At 40.5% G+C, this 18,215-nt stretch overlaps 3 protein-coding genes across 6 annotated transcripts in view; all 3 read left to right on the top strand.

Annotated features, from left to right (window-relative positions):
- Positions 1 to 10,794, top strand: part of LOC308461138 (E3 ubiquitin-protein ligase TRIM39-like) — a 51,878-nt gene extending 41,084 nt beyond the window's left edge. The window contains exon 11 of the transcript XR_013978812.1: positions 10,331 to 10,794. The gene's annotated coding sequence lies outside the window, so the exon portion shown is untranslated. The remainder of the gene's footprint in view (positions 1 to 10,330) is intronic.
- On the top strand, positions 121 to 10,333 carry LOC308461136 (butyrophilin subfamily 3 member A3-like). 2 transcript variants are annotated; one of them, XM_080977788.1, is made up of 11 exons: positions 121 to 221; positions 1,552 to 1,836; positions 2,527 to 2,607; positions 4,067 to 4,093; positions 5,512 to 5,568; positions 6,295 to 6,330; positions 7,046 to 7,066; positions 7,355 to 7,375; positions 7,838 to 7,858; positions 8,674 to 8,700; positions 9,484 to 10,333. In XM_080977788.1, exons 2-11 carry the CDS (start codon positions 1,806 to 1,808, stop codon positions 10,026 to 10,028), a joined length of 867 nt encoding a protein of 288 aa, XP_080833914.1. In that variant the 5' UTR covers positions 121 to 221; positions 1,552 to 1,805; the 3' UTR covers positions 10,029 to 10,333. The 2 variants fall into 2 exon arrangements, with proteins under 2 accessions (XP_080833914.1, XP_080833913.1); XM_080977787.1 differs by having other exon boundaries at positions 2,527 to 2,625.
- Positions 10,795 to 13,512: 2,718 nt separating the features above from the next.
- Positions 13,513 to 18,215, top strand: part of LOC308461134 (uncharacterized protein) — a 52,763-nt gene continuing 48,060 nt past the window's right edge. For all 3 annotated transcript variants that reach the window (XM_080977785.1, XM_080977784.1, XM_080977783.1), the window contains exons 1-4: positions 13,513 to 13,638; positions 13,835 to 13,900; positions 14,852 to 15,142; positions 16,346 to 16,363. In XM_080977785.1, the coding sequence (XP_080833911.1) occupies positions 13,617 to 13,638; positions 13,835 to 13,900; positions 14,852 to 15,142; positions 16,346 to 16,363 (397 nt within the window). In that variant the 5' untranslated portion in view covers positions 13,513 to 13,616. The remainder of the gene's footprint in view (positions 13,639 to 13,834; positions 13,901 to 14,851; positions 15,143 to 16,345; positions 16,364 to 18,215) is intronic.

The following is an 18,215-nucleotide window of genomic DNA, read 5'->3' as shown; positions in this document are numbered from 1 at the left end:
ACATGTATCTGTGGAGCTTAGTGTTTGCATGGGACACTCCTCTATCCTTTGGAGGCAGGTGCTGACTGTCACAGGGCCATTAACCGTAGAGCAAATTGTTGGCAGTTACTTATCTTGATGCAGAGCAGGAAAATCAAAGTAAATAATTAACGTAACACAGATCCACCTGAAGCGGGAGGAAGGTACAGGAACTAACGAACAAATCTCAGTTTGCTAAGAAGGTAAGAAAAAATTGCATTTCATTCTTTTAGTTATTGGAATGTGTTTGTTTAATGATGAATTGGTGGCCAGGTGAAAGGAGCAAGGCTTTTCCTTTGCTTCCATTCAGGATATATATAGAATTAGTTTACCTTCGTGTAGAAACTTTCAAGCCACATTTGCAAATATACTTGTGATAGTGAATTTCAGGGGCTTCTATGCAAAATGTAAGTTTACAAATATAAATTTGTGTGTGTGTTTGAGAGAAGGAAGAATGAAGGCAACATGCTCCTTTCTGCAGAGATCCTTCCTAGCCACACAATCCTGAATGCTCGTCATTGCTTCTTTCATTTGTAATGGACATAAAATGGCTGCTTCTTTGCCACTCCCATTTGACACTAGCAAGTGATATTTATCCCTTGGCACACAGAGTTAGCTCTGCCATAGTACGTCTCAGACTTTTTTCCTTCATGTTCCTGGTCTTCTCAGTTGGGGATGTCATTGACCATCTCTCAACTTGAAGGGTTTGTCCTGCTTTTCAAGCTCTTTAGTTAAATATGGATCTCCCATATAGTCATTCATTTCAGTACATATGTATTACCAGCCAATTCTAGACCCTTTCTACAAAACCTGTTTTTCACTTTAGAGGATGCAGTTTCCCATTACGGGAATATTTCTTATACCTCAATATGTTGTGTTGTGAAAAGCTCTGTATCAACATTTACATGAGGAAAGTGGATTAGTGAGTGGTGTAGGACAGAAACAGCAGTAACTGTGTGACATGCATACATGGTGCTGCACAACACAATTTACCTGCAACTTTTTAAATTTAGTATTGTGGTTTAACAATATTGGAGCAGTGTATTCGATTATCTGAAATGCTGACAAGATGTGTGTGTGTGTGGGGAAACATAATCTGTCTACTTGCAATAGAGACAGATAGCTTTTGGAAAAAAAAATATATATAACTATATATGCAATACATTTCTTTTATCGATCTAAACTGAAATAGTGTAAGAACATAAAACGTATTATATAAAAACAAAAGTAAAATCCTACACATGCCTCATTTTCAGTTAAGTTTGCCTATAGAAAACAGCTTTAGTTGACACATACATTCTGCTAGTGTGGTGAAATAAAGGTAAAGGTAAAGGTAAAGGTAAAGGTATAGTCCTATTCTTCAGATCTTTGATCCATGTGTTCTAGACAGGTTCTATGATACTTGGAGCAATGGAAAATGTGTACTCTAAGAACTGACTGTAATAAAGTATCATTCCTGGTGCAGAAACTCTAGACAGGTTCTATGATACTTGGAGCAATGGAAAATTAATATGTGGTGTTCTTCTTGTGCAGCAAAAGGAACAGAGCCCACCATTGCCTTGGTGGATTATAAAGGCTGGGGGATTGGCCTCACCTGCAGCTCCAACGGTTGGTACCCAAAGCCCAAGGCTCTCTGCCTGGACAGTGAAGGGAAAGTCTGAAGTAAGCAGTCAGACACTACAATCACAGAGACCAAGGCAGGGAACTTCAGTGTTTCCAGTTCCATTACAACAGAATTAAGAGTTGACCATGAAGTCTCTTGCAATATCATCAATGAACTGCTAGAGATGGAGAGTGAATCGAAAATCCTGATTTCTGGTGAGTAGGGGTGAAGCAAAAGAGCCAAGAGGTTAAATGCTTTCAATGTGTTTCCAGTACAAGTACTATAGGAAGAGAGAAGTTTGGGAAATTTATTTGATTTTGATGCGTCTGAAGTACACCAAGCTCTTTGAATGGATTATCCAGATTATCTACGCCAGTACAGTGGAACCTTGTATTACGTACCGCCCTCCTTACGAATGCTTTGGGTTACGAGCTCTGCTAACCCGAAAGTAGATCCCCTTGTTGCGAACTTTGCCCCGGGATGTGCGCGGAGGTCACACGCCAGCGGTGTGGCAGCAGTGGGAGGTGACATTAGTGAAAGCGCGCCTCATGTTAAGAACAGGGTTAAAAGCAGACCTCCGGAATGGATCAAGTTCGTAACTGGAAGTAACACTGTAGTTCTGCTCAGCAGCATTTCATCAGTTATCATCTGGGGTAATGGCTGAAGTGTCTTCTGGCTTCTATCCCATATCCACTATTCAGCAGAGAGGCAGGCAGGTCACAGCTGAAGCCCCCCCCCCCCCAGCACAACATCAGATCAATCCCTCCCAAAATAGGAAGTTCAGGAGAGTTTGGGGCCATGAAGGTGAGTGGCAAAGGCAGACTCTGGTTAGGTTAGTTTTGCAACTTGAAATCTTCTTCAGGAGAAATATGTGGCTGTAACTGAGATTTTAATGTGTGTTTCAGGTGCCCTTTATCCTACCACTTTCCCTTGGCTAGGACCCTTCCTAATAATTATATTGCTTTCCATCTGCCTTCTTCTTTGTGTTAAGGACAAAGGGAGACGTAAGTATTTTAAATCTGTCATTTTCTTACTGTCATTTAACTGTAGATGTGAACTGTTACAGAAACCTTCTTTTTTGTACCTATGTTTATAAAAATGAGTGGTGTGTTCTTGGATACAGAGAAGAAATGCATACCAGTTAAATCAATACGTATTTACTACAGCCAGTAATAGCTCCTTAAACTGCCTTAAAATGAGCATAGTTTAAAAGCTGCTTCAGGCAATCAGAGTCACTTCCCCAATAGATAGTTGGGAAATTCAATGTGGTTTACATTTTAATGTGCATCTACCTGCTTTGGACTTAGCAAATCAAGATGGAAACCAAAATGCCAATTTATTGCATTTTGTAATTCATTTTTTCAACCAGAAATACATTAGAGGAAAGTGTACCCCAAAAATACACGTATTAGTGAAAATAATGCATCATATTAAAGGAAATTGCCTTCAAAAATATGTGTATTAGGAGAAATAAGGACTGAAATGTTGATGAATTTTCATGAAGAAAAAATGCAGGATCATGGCAAACTAAATTTAAGATTAAAAATGAAAAATGGAGAGAAACCAAAATTTGTAGATCTATCCATTGCTATTGGCAGGTCATGGAAATAAAGTAGAATTTGCTTGTCGTTTTTAAGGGGCATGACCCACAGACTAAGGCACAACAGCTGAAGGTGCTGCTGACCTGGTAAAGGCCAGACTCCAGGGACTTATACCAGGCTTCACTAATCAAGAATCTTCCTACCATCTGACAGTGACACATGCTGGTATTCCTCAGGTTCAAACGCAAGAGTCCTTGGCAAGAATAATCAGTGGTGTTCATTTCTGATTTTTGTTTTTTGTTTTTCGTCCTCTATGCTTGGTGTAAAACTTTTACTTTGCTTATTTCCCCTTTTGGTCTTTAATCTTTATTTTTGGCAGAATTGGATGAAATTGTCAGGCATGTTATCCCCCCCCCGCCCCCAGTTCAGGGGGGATGAATCCTTCCAAAATTAAAAAGAATATCTGCTGTAAAGTTTTTGCAAGAGTAGGCTTTCTGTTTGAAGTAGCAAACAAGAAGTCATATAAATTGCCTTGTTGTTTTACAGTCATATATGAAAACAGCATATATGAAAGAAGTATTTCTGGGAAAGAAATCTTCCAAATTATGGACAAATAGGTGCAGGGTTGTTTTGTGCTGGGTACAAACTAAATTAGAATGAATTTACTTCCCTAGTTTTGATAGAAGTGATTTTATTATGAGAATAGCACACATCATACAGGTATCCATAGGAAAGTAATCTGCATAATGGTAAAAGGAGAACAGAGGCTATAAAATTACAATGAATGGAGGATGGGCTGCTTCAGGCTAGTGTTCTGCTCAAATTAAACCAAGTATCCCAGGAACTGAATGAAAAGCTAGGTACATGTGTGCTAAGATATACTCTTTTTCATTTATTGTTGTAGAAACTGAGAAACGCACAAGAAAAGCAAGTGAGTATCCTTTGAATGAATAACTCGCCACAAAGTGCCTGTAGTCTTTGATAAACTGCAAGCTTCTTTCCTGCACTTATGTGAGCCATTCTTACCAGTTCCTTGATACACAACCAAAGGCCAGCAGCAGACTTGGGTTGGCGCTGAGAGAGCCCTTGGGGTTTTCTCTCCCTTCCTGATCTCCAGATAGGCATTTGGGAGGAAGGGTGGATATATATTTCAAAATGAGTCTACGAACTGAAAATAGAGACAATGTACCTACTTTTATAACCCAAGAAAATATTTAATAAAAATTATTTAAAAAATAGAAAATGAAATAAACAAATCCATGTTCCTAGTAGAATAAAGAGCATGGGGAACAGGCCCACCTATTGACTGCTAAACAAATAATAGCACAATACATTCTGATGAACTCCTGTTGCAATAACTTTGCTGGATGTTGTGCTGATGAATCCTTCATTGTTCTTGGGGCAGTGAAATAATTTAGTATAAGAGTTTATATGTAATAATAACAGTTTGCAATATATACATAGGAGGGACATGGCTGCAGTGGAGAAGGAGGAAATGAACCGCCAGCAGTGGGGAGCACCAGGGGGTGGATGCCTGGCAGTGACAAGGAACAAGGGGTCCATGTGTGTGTGTGTCAAGGGGAGCAGCACTGTGGGTTTTGCATCTAGTATGTACTTAAAGCAACAGAGGACCTATATGGATTTTCAGTTGTGTAGCTTGTCCTCACATCTTAGTCACTCATTTCGTCTCATATGTTTTCCTAATTCTTCATTGCACTGCTTGAGAAAGTCTAATGCTGTGCTTCAGGATATTTCAGTGTCATCCATTGTTTCTATGATTTTTTAAATGTATCAATGACTCATACTTCGAAGGTTTTGCAAAATATTGCAAGCTCCCACTCAGTTTCATTTACAAATAAGTATCTGATCTCCGTTTGGTATTTGTTTCTGATTCTCCCTCAAGGAGCTTTGTGGCTCAGTCCCACTTCACCTTGTTGCCCCTCCCTTACACCTACAGTCCACATATCCCCCAGGCTGAATTGCCTCTCCCAGTTCAGCTCCATGCTGAAGACAACCAAACTACAGGCCTGTTTGTTCCCTTCAGCTTTACAAACTCCAAGGCTTGTGCCTGTGCATCTGCACAACCCTCATCCTTGGCCATTTTGAGGCAGGTTGGGCGAAGGCTGAGGGAAGGAATAGGATGGCCAACCTGTCTTTTCTCTACCATTTTTGGAGAAATGTGCCTCCCTTTGCTCTTCTGTGTTTAGACTACAAAGATTCTCAGATGTGGCACACACTCTTAAAAATATAGTATAATAATAGCTACCTTCTCATCCTGTGTTAGTAATGGAAAACATAGAGCCCATTTCACCCATAAACATGCATTGCCTTTCTGCGTTCCTTTTCCAGAGAAACATAAGAATTCACAAAGTAGATATGGTGAAGAAAGCAGAAGAATAATACCAGGTGAGGTTCCTGCTTGAGTTGATTGAATGATGTGCTTCTGGATATTTATGTATGTACATTTATGCTTTAAAGCACTGAAAACCAGCACTGCTGTACAGTGATTAAAGCTAAGCAAATCTGTGCATGCAAACTTCCATTCAGATTTGAAAAGAAAGTACCATTAGAAGGAAGTGTATAGGGAAAGGAGGATTAGTCCTGAAAAAAAGGCAGAGGAATTGTTGTGGTTAGGAAAGGGGCTAGGCGCGAGCAGGCAATGATTCAGATGCACCTGATCCAATCTCCCCAGACCAACGTTGTGCGTCACAGTACACCTTCTGAACCCAAGTCCTCTCAGGCATTTTAGTGGTGATGAGGGAATTTCCCCTTGCCAATGAAAGGAACTTTTGTGGAGGGATTCGGATGGTGTACAGCACAGGACATATTATCCTCCCGGCTGAACTGCCTCTCTTGCTTCTGCTGCATATTGAAGACAAGCAAACCACAGGCCAGTTTGTTTTCTTCAGCTTTATGAATTCCCAAGTCCAGGCTGACTGAGGGCTTGTACCTGTGCAGCTGCACACTCCTCATTTTGAGCCAGGTTGGGGCAAGGCTGAGGGAAGGAATAGGAGGTCTACCTGTCCTTTGGGAGAAATGCTGCTTCCTTTCCTCTTCTTCACTTATGTAAAACACCTGCTTTACAAAATAAAGTAATAATACCTTTCTGTATTTGTATTCTTGTTTTTCCAGAGAAATGTAAGATTTCACAATATAGTGGGTCTGAAGGTGAATTTCCTGCTTGAGTTACTCTAATATTGTGCTTCATGATATTTCAGAAATTCATAGTCCTCCTCCTCCTCTTTTCTTCTTTTTAAAAGTATGGCTACAGAGTGTGTGGGGCTCCTGCCTCCAGGCACATTGAATTCAATATTTCTAGACCTTCTCAGAGTACTGGGTTTTGAGGATGTACCTCTCTGCAGGGGAATTTTGCATGTTATATATGAGAGGCTAAGGTGGTGGTGGTGGGGGATTGTATGAAAATATCTAAAATATTTATGAAATATCATCAGGACCTGGGGCCCAGGGACCTTGGTTTCTTATAAAAAATATTTATAATTTTCATAATGAACAATGTTTAATAGTAAAAGAAGAAAAAATCATTTAATATAAATTCCCAATTCAGATAAAGGACTCAGCTATACAGCTGCTAATCAAACGTTTTAAGTACCATAGACAATGTGACGCTAGATGGCAATGGTGAGCCTTATGGAAAATTCAATTTATTTTAAGAAACGCTTTTTAAAAAAGCAATTTCAGAACAGTTTTTATATGTCTGTAGATTCCACCAAAGTGTCTTTCTATAAATCCTGATGTGTCACAGTGACCCTGATTTTGGAATGGTACCCGGTAATGACATTGTATTGTTTTTAGTGCATTTCACTTTTTATTTCTATGTGGCAGAAAAGTATTTTTTTTTTCTTCCCCCCCCCTCTGTTTCCAGATGATTCAAAGGCAATAATTGGTAAGTCTTGTAAAATATTTCAGGTTTGAACATCTAAATCCAAATGACTTTCTCCATTTTGCCATCCTATGTGGTGGGAGGTGTGTGTGTGGGGGGGGGGAACAGCTTGGGTCTGCTGGAACTTTGTGCATGTCACAGAACTAGTTTGGTTTTGTTCTGTGAAACAAATGCTGTGTCATTGCCAAACAGCCATACTTGGTCTTGACATAGCAGCTAGCAGTGTTCTGTGTCTCTATAAATTGGAAAAGAAATGTAATTCTTTCTTTTTTCCTACCCCCCCCCCCGCAGATAAATTAATTGCAGAGAATGGTAAGTCTTGCAAAATCTTTCAGTTTTTGAACTTGCAGAATCCAAATGACTTCCTCCATTTTGCCATCCCATATATGTTTACTGGCCAAGTGACCCGGAAGTGTCTGCGGACGGCGCTGGCTCCCGGCCTCTAGAGTGAGATGAGCGCACAACCCTAGAGTCTGTCAAGACTGGCCCGTACGGGCAGGGGTACCTTTACCTTTACCTTTTATATGTTTACTGAGCAGCTTGGGTCTGCTAGAACTTTGAACATGCCCCAGAACTATATCATACCCTCCAACATTTCTCTGACGAAAATAGGGGCATCAAGTGTCTAGTTTGGTTTTGATCTGTGCAATGAATGTTGTGTCATTGCCAAACAGCCATACTTGGTCTTGACATGGCAGCTAGGAGTGTTCTCTGTCTCTAAAAATCGGAAAAGAAATGTAATTCTTTCTTTTTTCCTACCCCCCCCTTTTGCAGATGAATTAAAGGCAAGGATTGGTAAGTCTTCCAAAATCTTTCAGTTGGTGAACTTGCAGAATCCAAGTGACTTCCTCCATTTTGCCATCCTATGTATGTGATTGGGGTGGGAGGGTTACTGAGCAGCTTTGGTCTGCTAGAACTTTGAACTAGCCCCAGAACTAGTTTTGGATTTGATCGCTGTGGAGGCTTTGTCGGATGGCATTGTTGGAAAAACGCCCGTGGGGAAAGGTGCCAAGCTTCCCAAGAACGCCGGGGCTTCTCTCCGGTGGTCACTCTGTGGCTGGAATTCTCCTTCAGTCCAGAGAGACTGGTGATAAGTGACCCCTCCCTTCTGAGAGGAGCACACTCACTTCCACCAGGCATCTCTTCACAGAAGAAAGAGACAGTCCGTAGTCTAACCAGCTACTTTATTAAGACTGTACAATCATGACTGCTCTCTGAGCAGCATAAACAGAAGAGTCTCCGACTCGACTCAGCTTCAACCCAAAAGCGAAAGAACAACACTCAGTAACTCCACCTGGTTGCACTGAGAACTGCCTGAGACTTCCTGTCTCACGCTCAGAGACATCACATGGCTTACACATGCACCTCCTGACCCACCACACACTTTTACCACAGTGGAAGAAGGCTTGGGTCATACATAGCAAATTGAAATAAAAAAGATGTAATTTAGTCGAAACTAAGTTAAACCCAGCTGATTTCAAACAGTATGTTCTAAGCATGGTTAAATCTGGATCCAACCCATGGCATTGATTGACTAGGTTGTTGAATGAGTAGAAGTATCCATCATGTTCTTGCCAATGAAACCTTTATGTTCATTCCTTTATTCACAGAATTCTCAGATGCCTGCTTCTACAGAGGTGAGGAGGATGCAAAATCATGTGCAGAATGGATATTGGAGAGAAACCAGCAACTTCTGCAAACTGCAAACTGCTGTTTGTTGACTAGGGCTCCTTCCAGTCATCCTGAATTGGGTAGCTCAACCTGTGTGCTGCCAGATGGTGCTTGACTGCAAATCCCAACATCCCTTGCTATTGGTCATACTCTTTGGGGCTGATGGGAGTTGTAATCCAGATCCATACCTACTGGACTAATTTACTTATCCAGTATTGTTTGGCTCAAGAAAAGCACAAACATTTTGAAATGCACATTTTGAGGGGGAAATACTTTAGTCAATGTGTTTATACAATAGGTATACAGGAAGGGTAGATTAATGTGGAAATGGATTGACAGGTAAGCACATGCAAAAGTGAGGATGACCCATCATTAATGTGACAAGAATGTGCCTTTAAACATGTTGCAGATGGCTAAAGCATAAGGAGATTTGTTGAGGAACATAGAAGAATTGTTGTAGAGAGATGGTGAATCATGCAATGCAGAAAGCTTGGATAGAAATTTGTATTAGTCATCATATCATAGATTCATAGAATTGTAGAGTTGCAAGGGACCCTGAGGATCAGCTGGTCCAACTCTCTGCAAGGCAGGAATATGCAGCTGTCCAGCAGACAGATGAGAGTGTGGTCCACAGACGGGTGACTTAAAAGAGAGATGCCCACAGACAGCCTTACTTAATTTATACATTAATTTATACGGTTCATTTAAGTCTGTGCATTTTGAGTTCAGCCCTTTCCTTTCCTTTGCAGCTGATGTGGTCTTGGACCCCAGGACAGCTCACCCAAAGCTAAAAGTGTCTGAAGATGGCAAAATTGTTTGGAACACAGGAAATGTTTCTAAGGTTTCTGACTGGGAAAAGCGGTTTGACTCCTGCACATTCATTCTGGCAGAATGTGGATTTTCAGAAGGCAAACATTACTGGGAGGTGGGGATTGGTCAGAAGAAAACCTGGGACTTGGGAGTTGCCTCTGCAACCGCTTCTAGAAAGGGGGAGATCAAATTGTCTCCTGAGAATGGCTACTGGGTCATAGGATGTGATGATGGGAAAGATTACTGGGCTCGGACAGAGCAATGGACCCACCTGAAAGTGAATGGAAAGCTTACAAAATTAGGAATATTCCTAGATAAATCAGCTGGAAGCTTATCTTTTTATGATGTCTGCAGCAAAAGGAAATTGCACACTTATAAAACACTTGATGTTGGGGAGCTTTATCCCTTCTTCTCCACAGGATCTGTGACTGCAGAGCTAGATAGTTCTCCACTAAGTATTCTTCCACTGAATTTGGAAGACTGATTGTGGGTACAGAATGGGAAAGCATACCAGCTAGCCCTGGAATAGCTCAGAATTAGTGAAGCCCTTTCGTTTAGCCAGGATAGTGGCTTAAATCCAGGTGCCAAAAAATGAGAGAAACAGAGGAGACACAATGGCATCAATAAATTCCATCATGTTCCCACATCTAAGAAGCAGAAAGAATTCAAAGCCTATGGAATGTGGACAAGATACCAAGATCTACTTGGAAGGGAAACACCTTTATGGCTATCCCCTGTAGAAACTAGTACACAAAAGAAACTTAATATGATGGAGACTTGGGGCAGATATAGAGACATACTGTATTTTTCTGGAAATGTATGCAAATTGAAAAAGTTTGAAGAAATCTGAGAATGGGTAATGGATTGGTTTCAATATTATGAAATTAATGAGTTATTTAAAAATGTGTTTATAGAATGAAGTTCTGATTTTGAAAAGATTTTTCTTGAAGGAAAAGAAAAACAGATTTCAAAAATGGATTAGAAATATAATAGATTAGATTATAATATTGTGGTTATGATTTGATAGGTAGAAGATAGGGTGCAGCAGCAGGAGAGAAACAACAACGCCATGGAAAATGCGGGGAATGACAACAAAAATAAAACATGAAACTGTGTTTTGACTGTATATGTTAAAAATGTTGAAACTTAATAAAATATAATTTAAAACATAAAAATGATTCAAAGCCTAGTTGTTCCTTGTAAGCATGTATAAATAGGGAAAGTAAATTTCAGTGACTGCATAAATGTTGTATATTGTTCAACAAGGAAACTCATAGTAAATTCTATTGATTTGATTACTATATTTTGAACAACAACAACAACAACAACAACAACAACAACAATTTTAGAATTGTTAAATTTAAAATGCCAAGAAGCCCTTCCTTGGACCCATGGGCAGACTTCGATCTTTCAAATTTTGGCAGCACCCTGTGTGAACCCATAATTTGGCACCCTGTCACCTCTCACCTTCTGTTCTGCTCATTTCACTACAGGTAAAATACATACTCATAGAGAAGCACACACTGGTATTCTGAAGGCCCTCACTCCTTCTTCTTATGTATGAAAAAAAATCAGAATGCAGCTTCCTGGTTCAGATGCAATAATCCTTTGCAAGAATAACAAGTGATATCCACTGGTAATCCCTACCCGCCCCAAGAAACTCATTGAGTTCCATAATTCCGTAATTCACTGTACTTTCTTTCAGGGAGTTATTAGAAGGTATCTCAATGTAGTGATATGTAGTGGAAGAACCTCTGATACAGTCTTCTGAAGAAATAATACTAGGCATGACAAGCCAATACACTTCCAACGGAGGGCAAAGTAGTGGGAATAGTGCTGGGCATTCTAGCAAGAAAACTGTTTTTAAAATCCATTTTAACATAAAAAAAATGTTTCCCACTGCTAATTTGCTCATACTTTTACCCATTACTGGTGTTCAAAAACCTTATTTGTAGTTCCATAGATAGAAATAAGTCAAATCCTGTTACCAATATGAGAACAACCATCTCCTTCTTCTTCAACAATTTCCCCCCACCTCTTTTGCCAGTCTCCTCTTTGTTAAACCATATTGGAATATTCACTAGTTAACTATCCAGTTCTGAAGTTACAGAGCCCATAAAGAATGAGAGATAAAACTTCAGATGACAATAATAAATGGCAATGTATTGTTTTATTATTTACTTATTTATAAAAATATTTGTATACCACTATATGACTAAATATACTGTATATATAACTAAAATAACTAAACATATATATAACAAACATAATACAGTAATCAAACATAAAGTCATACAATAAAACTCTAAGAAGCCATTAACAAAAAATTAAAACATCTAAAATGGCGCTGACCGATCACAGGATACTTTCTTCTTGTTTCTTGTTTACTGCCAATCACCTGCTTTGATAAGGCAAGTAGCGCCACTCCTGCCATGGGCCGAACACTCAAAGACTGCACAATGGAGATTTCACTAGCTGAGGATGATTGAGCCGCTGCTGCTCCTTGGCCAAAATAATTGCGCCGCTGCCGCCCTGCAGCCCAAGTGCTCGTGCCACTGCTACCACTCTCAATGCCACTGATGATCGCTCTGGCACCACTCTCTTCTGCTCGTGAAGCCAGCAGGCCAGGCAGAGCTGGAGCTTAAAACCCTCGCAGTTAATGACTTTACAATTGGTTCAGCTTAAAGTGATTTCAGCTCAGGTGTGATTTTGCTCTGGTGAGTAGAGGCAGAACAAGCGACAATGATCTCAGGCGGGGGGGGGGGGTTGGAAGGTACAGGCATGGTCATGAGGTGGAAAAGGGCAGATAGAACCCAACGAATGAAAAGCAGGTAGGGCTCCAGGTGAGGGCTGTTTAAATGAGCAGGGACCATGTGAGGAGAACCTGAGCTTACAGGGTTAAACAGCTCAGAGTGTACGCCCTGCCTACTGTTGAGAGGAGGGGGGAAATTCTGCGTCATTTCCGAGAGCCTCAAGCCTTTGTTCTTTCTCTCTACTTTTGCTTTTGAGGAGAGAGGACGTGTTTTCACGATGCTGTTCGCTGTGATAGATAATGGATAGTCTGCTGTAAATAAAACTGCTTTTAGCTGCCAAGATCCTGAGTGGACTTTATTTAAGCACACTGAAGAATGCAGTGGAGTTTTTTGCGGTCTTTCTCTTACCGCTGCCAATCTTTGCTTTGCTCAGGAATGTGGACTTTGGAATGCAGAGGCCTGCGCAGCAGAAGTGTGCCGGACCTCAGGCTTATCTGAGCAATAAATCAATCTGCCCGACAGACCAGACCCAGGGGAAGCCTGCCTGCTCCATTGGTTCTGCCCCCCTGGCCCAGCCCATGTCCGAGCCTTCATCACCATTTGCCTATCCGGGGTGCAGGCCAGGGTTCGACTCTAGATAGGTGGTGAGAGCCTATGCCTGCGCCACCTATTTGGATGGGGCACTGATGTCACAATTCCCTTGTTGAGGCCTTAGTGAAGCGTCTGCTGTCCCGCAATGCTGCCACACCAAAAGGGTGAAAGGACTTGCTCTACCCAGTTTCACAGTAGAAACTGCTAGAATAGGGATCGAGGCCCTGTGGCATGGGGATGCCATGCTGCATGGGGGTGGTTTGTGTGCATGGGTGTGTACCTTGGGCATTAGCTGCTTGGGTGCAGCCCCATTCATTTTATCCCGGAAAAATGTTTCCTACTTCTATCCTTAGAAGGAATTTTCAACATGATTAATGTCCGAATCTTCTCTCTATCACGTGAACTAAGTTACTCATTTTCAGAGGAGTGTCTGGTGGGGGGCAAATGGGATAATGGATGAAAAGCTGCCTTTCTGACTATCAAATATTCTCTAAGTGAATGTGCCTGAGATACATTGAATAGTTCACCAGAAGGAATGGTGTAAAAATTATGCATTGTTGATTTGTAGCTGCAGCCACATCTGAGGGTGTGCCCTGGGGGAGGGGACAGAAACATGCATGCTGCAAATGTCTTGATCATTTCCATCTCGTCTGTGAGAGAAGTAGAAGGACCTGAGAGTCAGAAGAGTGGCAACGTCAGATTGACAAGCCAACTCCTGCTCTGCCCTGATGAATCTCTTCTGGATTCTCTGTAAGTTTGGGAAACTGGGAACGGAATTCACAAATATGGTTATTAGAAATTTCCAGGGATTGATAGAAAACACATAAGCAAGTTCAAAAAAGCTGAAGTAAAAACAGTAGGCTAGAAGAATTCTTAAATCATTGCTCTGCCCTTGTTATTTCTTGTTAAAACATAGTGGTAACATATTGCATGAATGTCATTGCAGGTGCTATGTTTGCAAATCACTGGTGTTTGGATGATGACAGAGATTCAGAGCTTTGCACTTCTACAGGTGAGTTTGAGCCTGTGAAGCCTGTGCACACTGGTAAGTATGTAAAGGACTGCAGGATTGTGCGTGTGTGTACAACTAATAAACATGTTAAGATGCAATATAAAAGAGCACAAAAAGAAGCGCTAGGAAAGCAAAGCAATGAGAAAAAAAATAATGCCGATAAAGCAATCTACACACTTTCACAGAACTGCTCGAATATTCGCCCTCCATTGCAATTAAGTTTTCACTTGCTCTCTGCATTCACATATCTCTTTCTTTCTTTCTTTCTTTCTTTCTTTCTTTCTTTCTTTCTTTCTTTCTTTCTTTGAGCTTCCTGCTCATGTTTTCTTCTTAAATACAACTTTGGCTCCTGAAGTGAAAATTATCTTCACACTATGTGTTTGCCCATTAGAGGTTGTGCTGACCAAATCTCTTTTTTGTAAATACAGGGCTCTTAATTCATCCAGAAAGCAATATCCCAAAATGCTCAATAAATAGTCTATGCATTGTTGAAGAATGCTGGCCAATATTCAGAGTTGCTGTATCCTAAAATTCTCATCCTATTGGAAACTTGACATAGGATTTCCTCATAAGATCTTTTTGCTCACCTAACTATTAATCTTCTAGCTATACCTTCTAAAGAATTAAATTGAGAGTTTACAACCCTGAATGTCTAAATAAAAATGGAGGTGGCATTAATATGCTTTAAATAAATAAAACAGAATACAGTAGAACATTGCATGCCACTTTCCCCAAAAAGAAATAAATGAAGGCAGTATACAACAAACAATTCTGGGGGAGAAAACAGTGCTTGAAAAGAAATACAGTAAGACAAAAATAAAGGTGATAAAGCTATCTAATTCCACATGATTACTCAAATGTTCACTCTCTATTGCAACTACATTTTCACTTACTCTCTGTATTCATTTATGCTCTTTCTTTATTTCGTCCATTCATTCGTTTGTTCTCTAGGTGAACTTCCTGCTCCTGATTTATTCTTGAATGCTACTTTGGTTTCTGAAGGGGAAATTATCACAGCACTATGTGTGGCTACATCAGAGGTTGTGCCGACCAGATTTTTTTTCTTTAAAGATGGGGCTCCTGTTTCATCCAAGAAAGCAGCATTTCAAACTGCTCAATACATAATCAATGCATTGCCGAGGAATGCTGGCTACTATTCCTGTTGTTACCAGCAGAAGGATGCAAAGAACCAAGTGAAGACATCTGCCCTCAGTGTTGCTCAGAATCTGATTCTCCAGTCAGGTAAGGCTGTATAAAGGAACAGACTAGGAAGGGACCTGCAAGAGAATGTTGCATGGTGGGATAGTCCTGTTGTTTAGAGTTCCAGCTAGCCAGCCATGAGCTATTTCAGCATAGTTAATTTCATTCTCATCCATTTGGTTTCTATTCCCCCACCACAACAATTATCCAGTATTTCATAACCACAGTGCATGTTCAGTCCTCCCTGGTCTGCTTTTGAGATTCAACCTTGCAGTGTTTTTCATTGGTTTACATACAACCTGTGAAAAATATTGATGTGCCTAGTTTGTGTTTGGCCTTTAGGGATGGGACTTATATCAGCTCAAGTCCATCCCGTTTAATTTCTGCTGGTACTGCATATGTTGCTAAAGAATGCATGAAAAGTTACAGGTGTTATTCTATCCAACTAAGTTATACTTTGAGTAGGCCCAATGGAATTAATAGATCATAGCTAGTCGCCACCTTTGATTTCAGTGAGCCTACCTATGATTTAGTTGGAAACAAATCCACTGTTATGATGCACATATATATATACATTAAATGACACCATTGGTATGCATTCCTCAAAATATGTATTTCTACAATACTTTTCAATGCATTTCCTAATAAAATACATGCTATATTAAAATACATATTTCTTTGGGCACTTTTGTGGCAAAATGACATTACTAAATCAAGAGAAGTTTGTGAATCAACTAGGAGTTTTCTTCCGATCAACAGGGGAGTTTTGTTTTGTTTTTTTTCATAATTTTTTTATTCATTTTATAACACAAATAAACAACACAAACAGAAAAACAAACAATACAAACAAATTCTTGTCTTATCCTTATTTTTTCTAAACATTGTTAGGTGGGTTTCTCCAAGTCCCCCCTATCTGATTTTCATTTTACCTCATCTTTAGCAGTTTACATATATCATAATTTCTAACTTTTTTTATCGCGCTTACTTTAACCAGAAAAATCTTCACATTTTATTACTTACAAATAATACTAATTTAAAATACACTATCTTCTACTTATAACCCTACAACCTATATAGGATATAGGAGTTTTGCACCATTAACTTGATAGACCACAATTATGAGAGCTCCTCTAGCAACATTCAGGGAAATTTCTTACCCTAGACCACAATTGAGAGTGCTTTGTTGTTCTTGATGGGTTGATGAGCCATGCTTTTCTGATATTGTCCATGTTTTTCCCTGACCAGATAATTGTCCTTCCAGTGGTAAGTAAGCAGCATTAGTGAATAAAAATATTTATTTAATTGATTGTTTTAGTATGCCATTTTAAATCTTAGCACAGAAGCAAAATACAGTGGTACCTCTGGATATGCACACCTCTCTGAAATCTCAAAAGGTGTGGCTATCCATTGAGCACTGATCCACTAGCATGATCCCCACTAGTATGAATATTTCATTGATAATTATTTCCTGATAAAGACTTTATTCTGAAACAGTTGAACTATTCTGGATATACTGTCCTTTTGAGACTTCAGAGAGACATCTTTCTTTGAGACTTTTGTGAGACATCTTCCTTTGAGAGACGGCCTGGCGTTCCTCACTATTCATTGATTTGTTTGATTCTCGTTTGACTCTGATACATACCGTATTTTTCGCTCTATAGGACACACTTTTCCCCCTCCAAAAATGAAGGGGAAAAGTGTGTGCGTCCTATGGAGCGAATGCAGGCTTTCGCTGAAGCCTGGAGAGCAAGAGGGGTCGGTGCACACTGACCCCGCTCACTCTCTAGGCTTCAGGCAGCTATCCGCAAGCCTTTGGAGCCCGGTGGGAGTTCCCACTGGTCTCAGAAGTCTTACGGATAGCAGCAAGCTCCAGGAGCAAAGGCAAGGTTGTGCGCAACCTCGCCCCCGCTCCCGGACCCGTTCTGGGGGCTGAGTTTGGGGGAAGCTCGGGCTTCCCCTGCCCCCAGCCCGGCAAGCTCCGGGAGCGAAGGCGAGGTTGCACACAACCTCGCCGCCGCTCCCGGACCCATTCTGGGGGCTGGGGTCGGGGGAAGCTTGGGCTTCCCCCGCCCCAGCCCCACGGCTAAAAATGAAGCCAATACAGCAAGCGGGATGGACCCCACTCGGTGTCTTGGCTTCTTTGCTCTTTGGGGCTGGGAAAAAAAATAACCCCCCCTTTATTTCCCCCCCTAAAAACTAGGTGCGCCCTATGGTCCGGTGCACCCTATGGAGCGAAAAATACGGTATAACAACTTTTAGTTACCTGTATATTTTGTGAAATGTGTTGTATGATATATCCATCATTCTGAAGTAGCTTACTCATATATTTTGAATTACATCATAACCAATTATATATTCATTAACAGTTATTAGCCAACATGTGGCATTTGCATTTTTGTAGATTTTTACATTTTGCAACACAGGGGTTTGTGTTTGCTCTGCTTAAGTGAGGCAGTGGAAAAAACAAGCCTTAAGAATCTGGTTCTGTGTGAGGTTTCCAGGACTCAAGACTGATTTGAATGAGCTCAGGTTCCAGTCTAAGTCACCTGCTCCTTGCCACATCCCTGCAACAGCCTTCTGGAGGATTTACAGTGTCCTCAGTTTAACTAGCTGAGCTGTGATGAGCAAAGCTTTGTATGAGCTGGAAGGACTTTTTGCATGGTGAGACCAGTTGAGGGAGAGATCTGCTGAATCCTAAGCTGCCCATGTCTTTAGATCTTGTGATAGGATTGCCCCCCCAGCACTGCAGAAAAACCAAGCTGTTTTCAACATACACTTTTAAAAATAAACTGAAATAAGGCTTTCCTCTTCAACTTGTGGAATACATTTCATGAAAACATCTTTCTTCTTCTTCTTCTTCTTCTTCTTCTTCTTCTTCTTCTTCTTCTTCTTCTTCTTCTTCTTCTTCTTGTACTATCTGCAAGAGAACCAAGGATTTCAGTTTAACGATGACTGGGTTACATAACATAATGTAAATGTACAAATTAAAGAAGTGCTGGTAGAAGAAACAATGAAACTCATGGGAAAGGGCAATTTTATTGGTTTCTCCTCAGCTCCTCAGCTCTGCATTCACACATCTATATGTGTATTATTTGCATAATTGGAAATTATCAGG

The sequence above is a fragment of the Podarcis pityusensis genome (assembly GCF_964106645.2).
Source record: "Podarcis pityusensis genome assembly, chromosome: 13".
Lineage (NCBI taxonomy): Eukaryota > Metazoa > Chordata > Lepidosauria > Squamata > Lacertidae > Podarcis > Podarcis pityusensis.
The sequence above is the reverse complement of the archived record's forward strand: the minus strand, read 5'-3'. Positions and strand labels throughout refer to the sequence as shown.

What these genes read in the sequence shown, in the direction of transcription:
- LOC308461136 (XM_080977787.1), top strand. Translation starts at nt 1,806, where the DNA reads ATGGAGAGTGAATCGAAAATCCTGATTTCTG. An exon ending in ATCGAAAATCCTGATTTCTG is followed by an intron (nt 1,837 to 2,526) that starts GTGAGTAGGGGT and finishes TGTGTGTTTCAG; the next exon opens with GTGCCCTTTATCCTACCACT. An exon ending in TGATTCAAAGGCAATAATTG is followed by an intron (nt 7,067 to 7,354) that starts GTAAGTCTTGTA and finishes CCCCCCCCGCAG; the next exon opens with ATAAATTAATTGCAGAGAAT.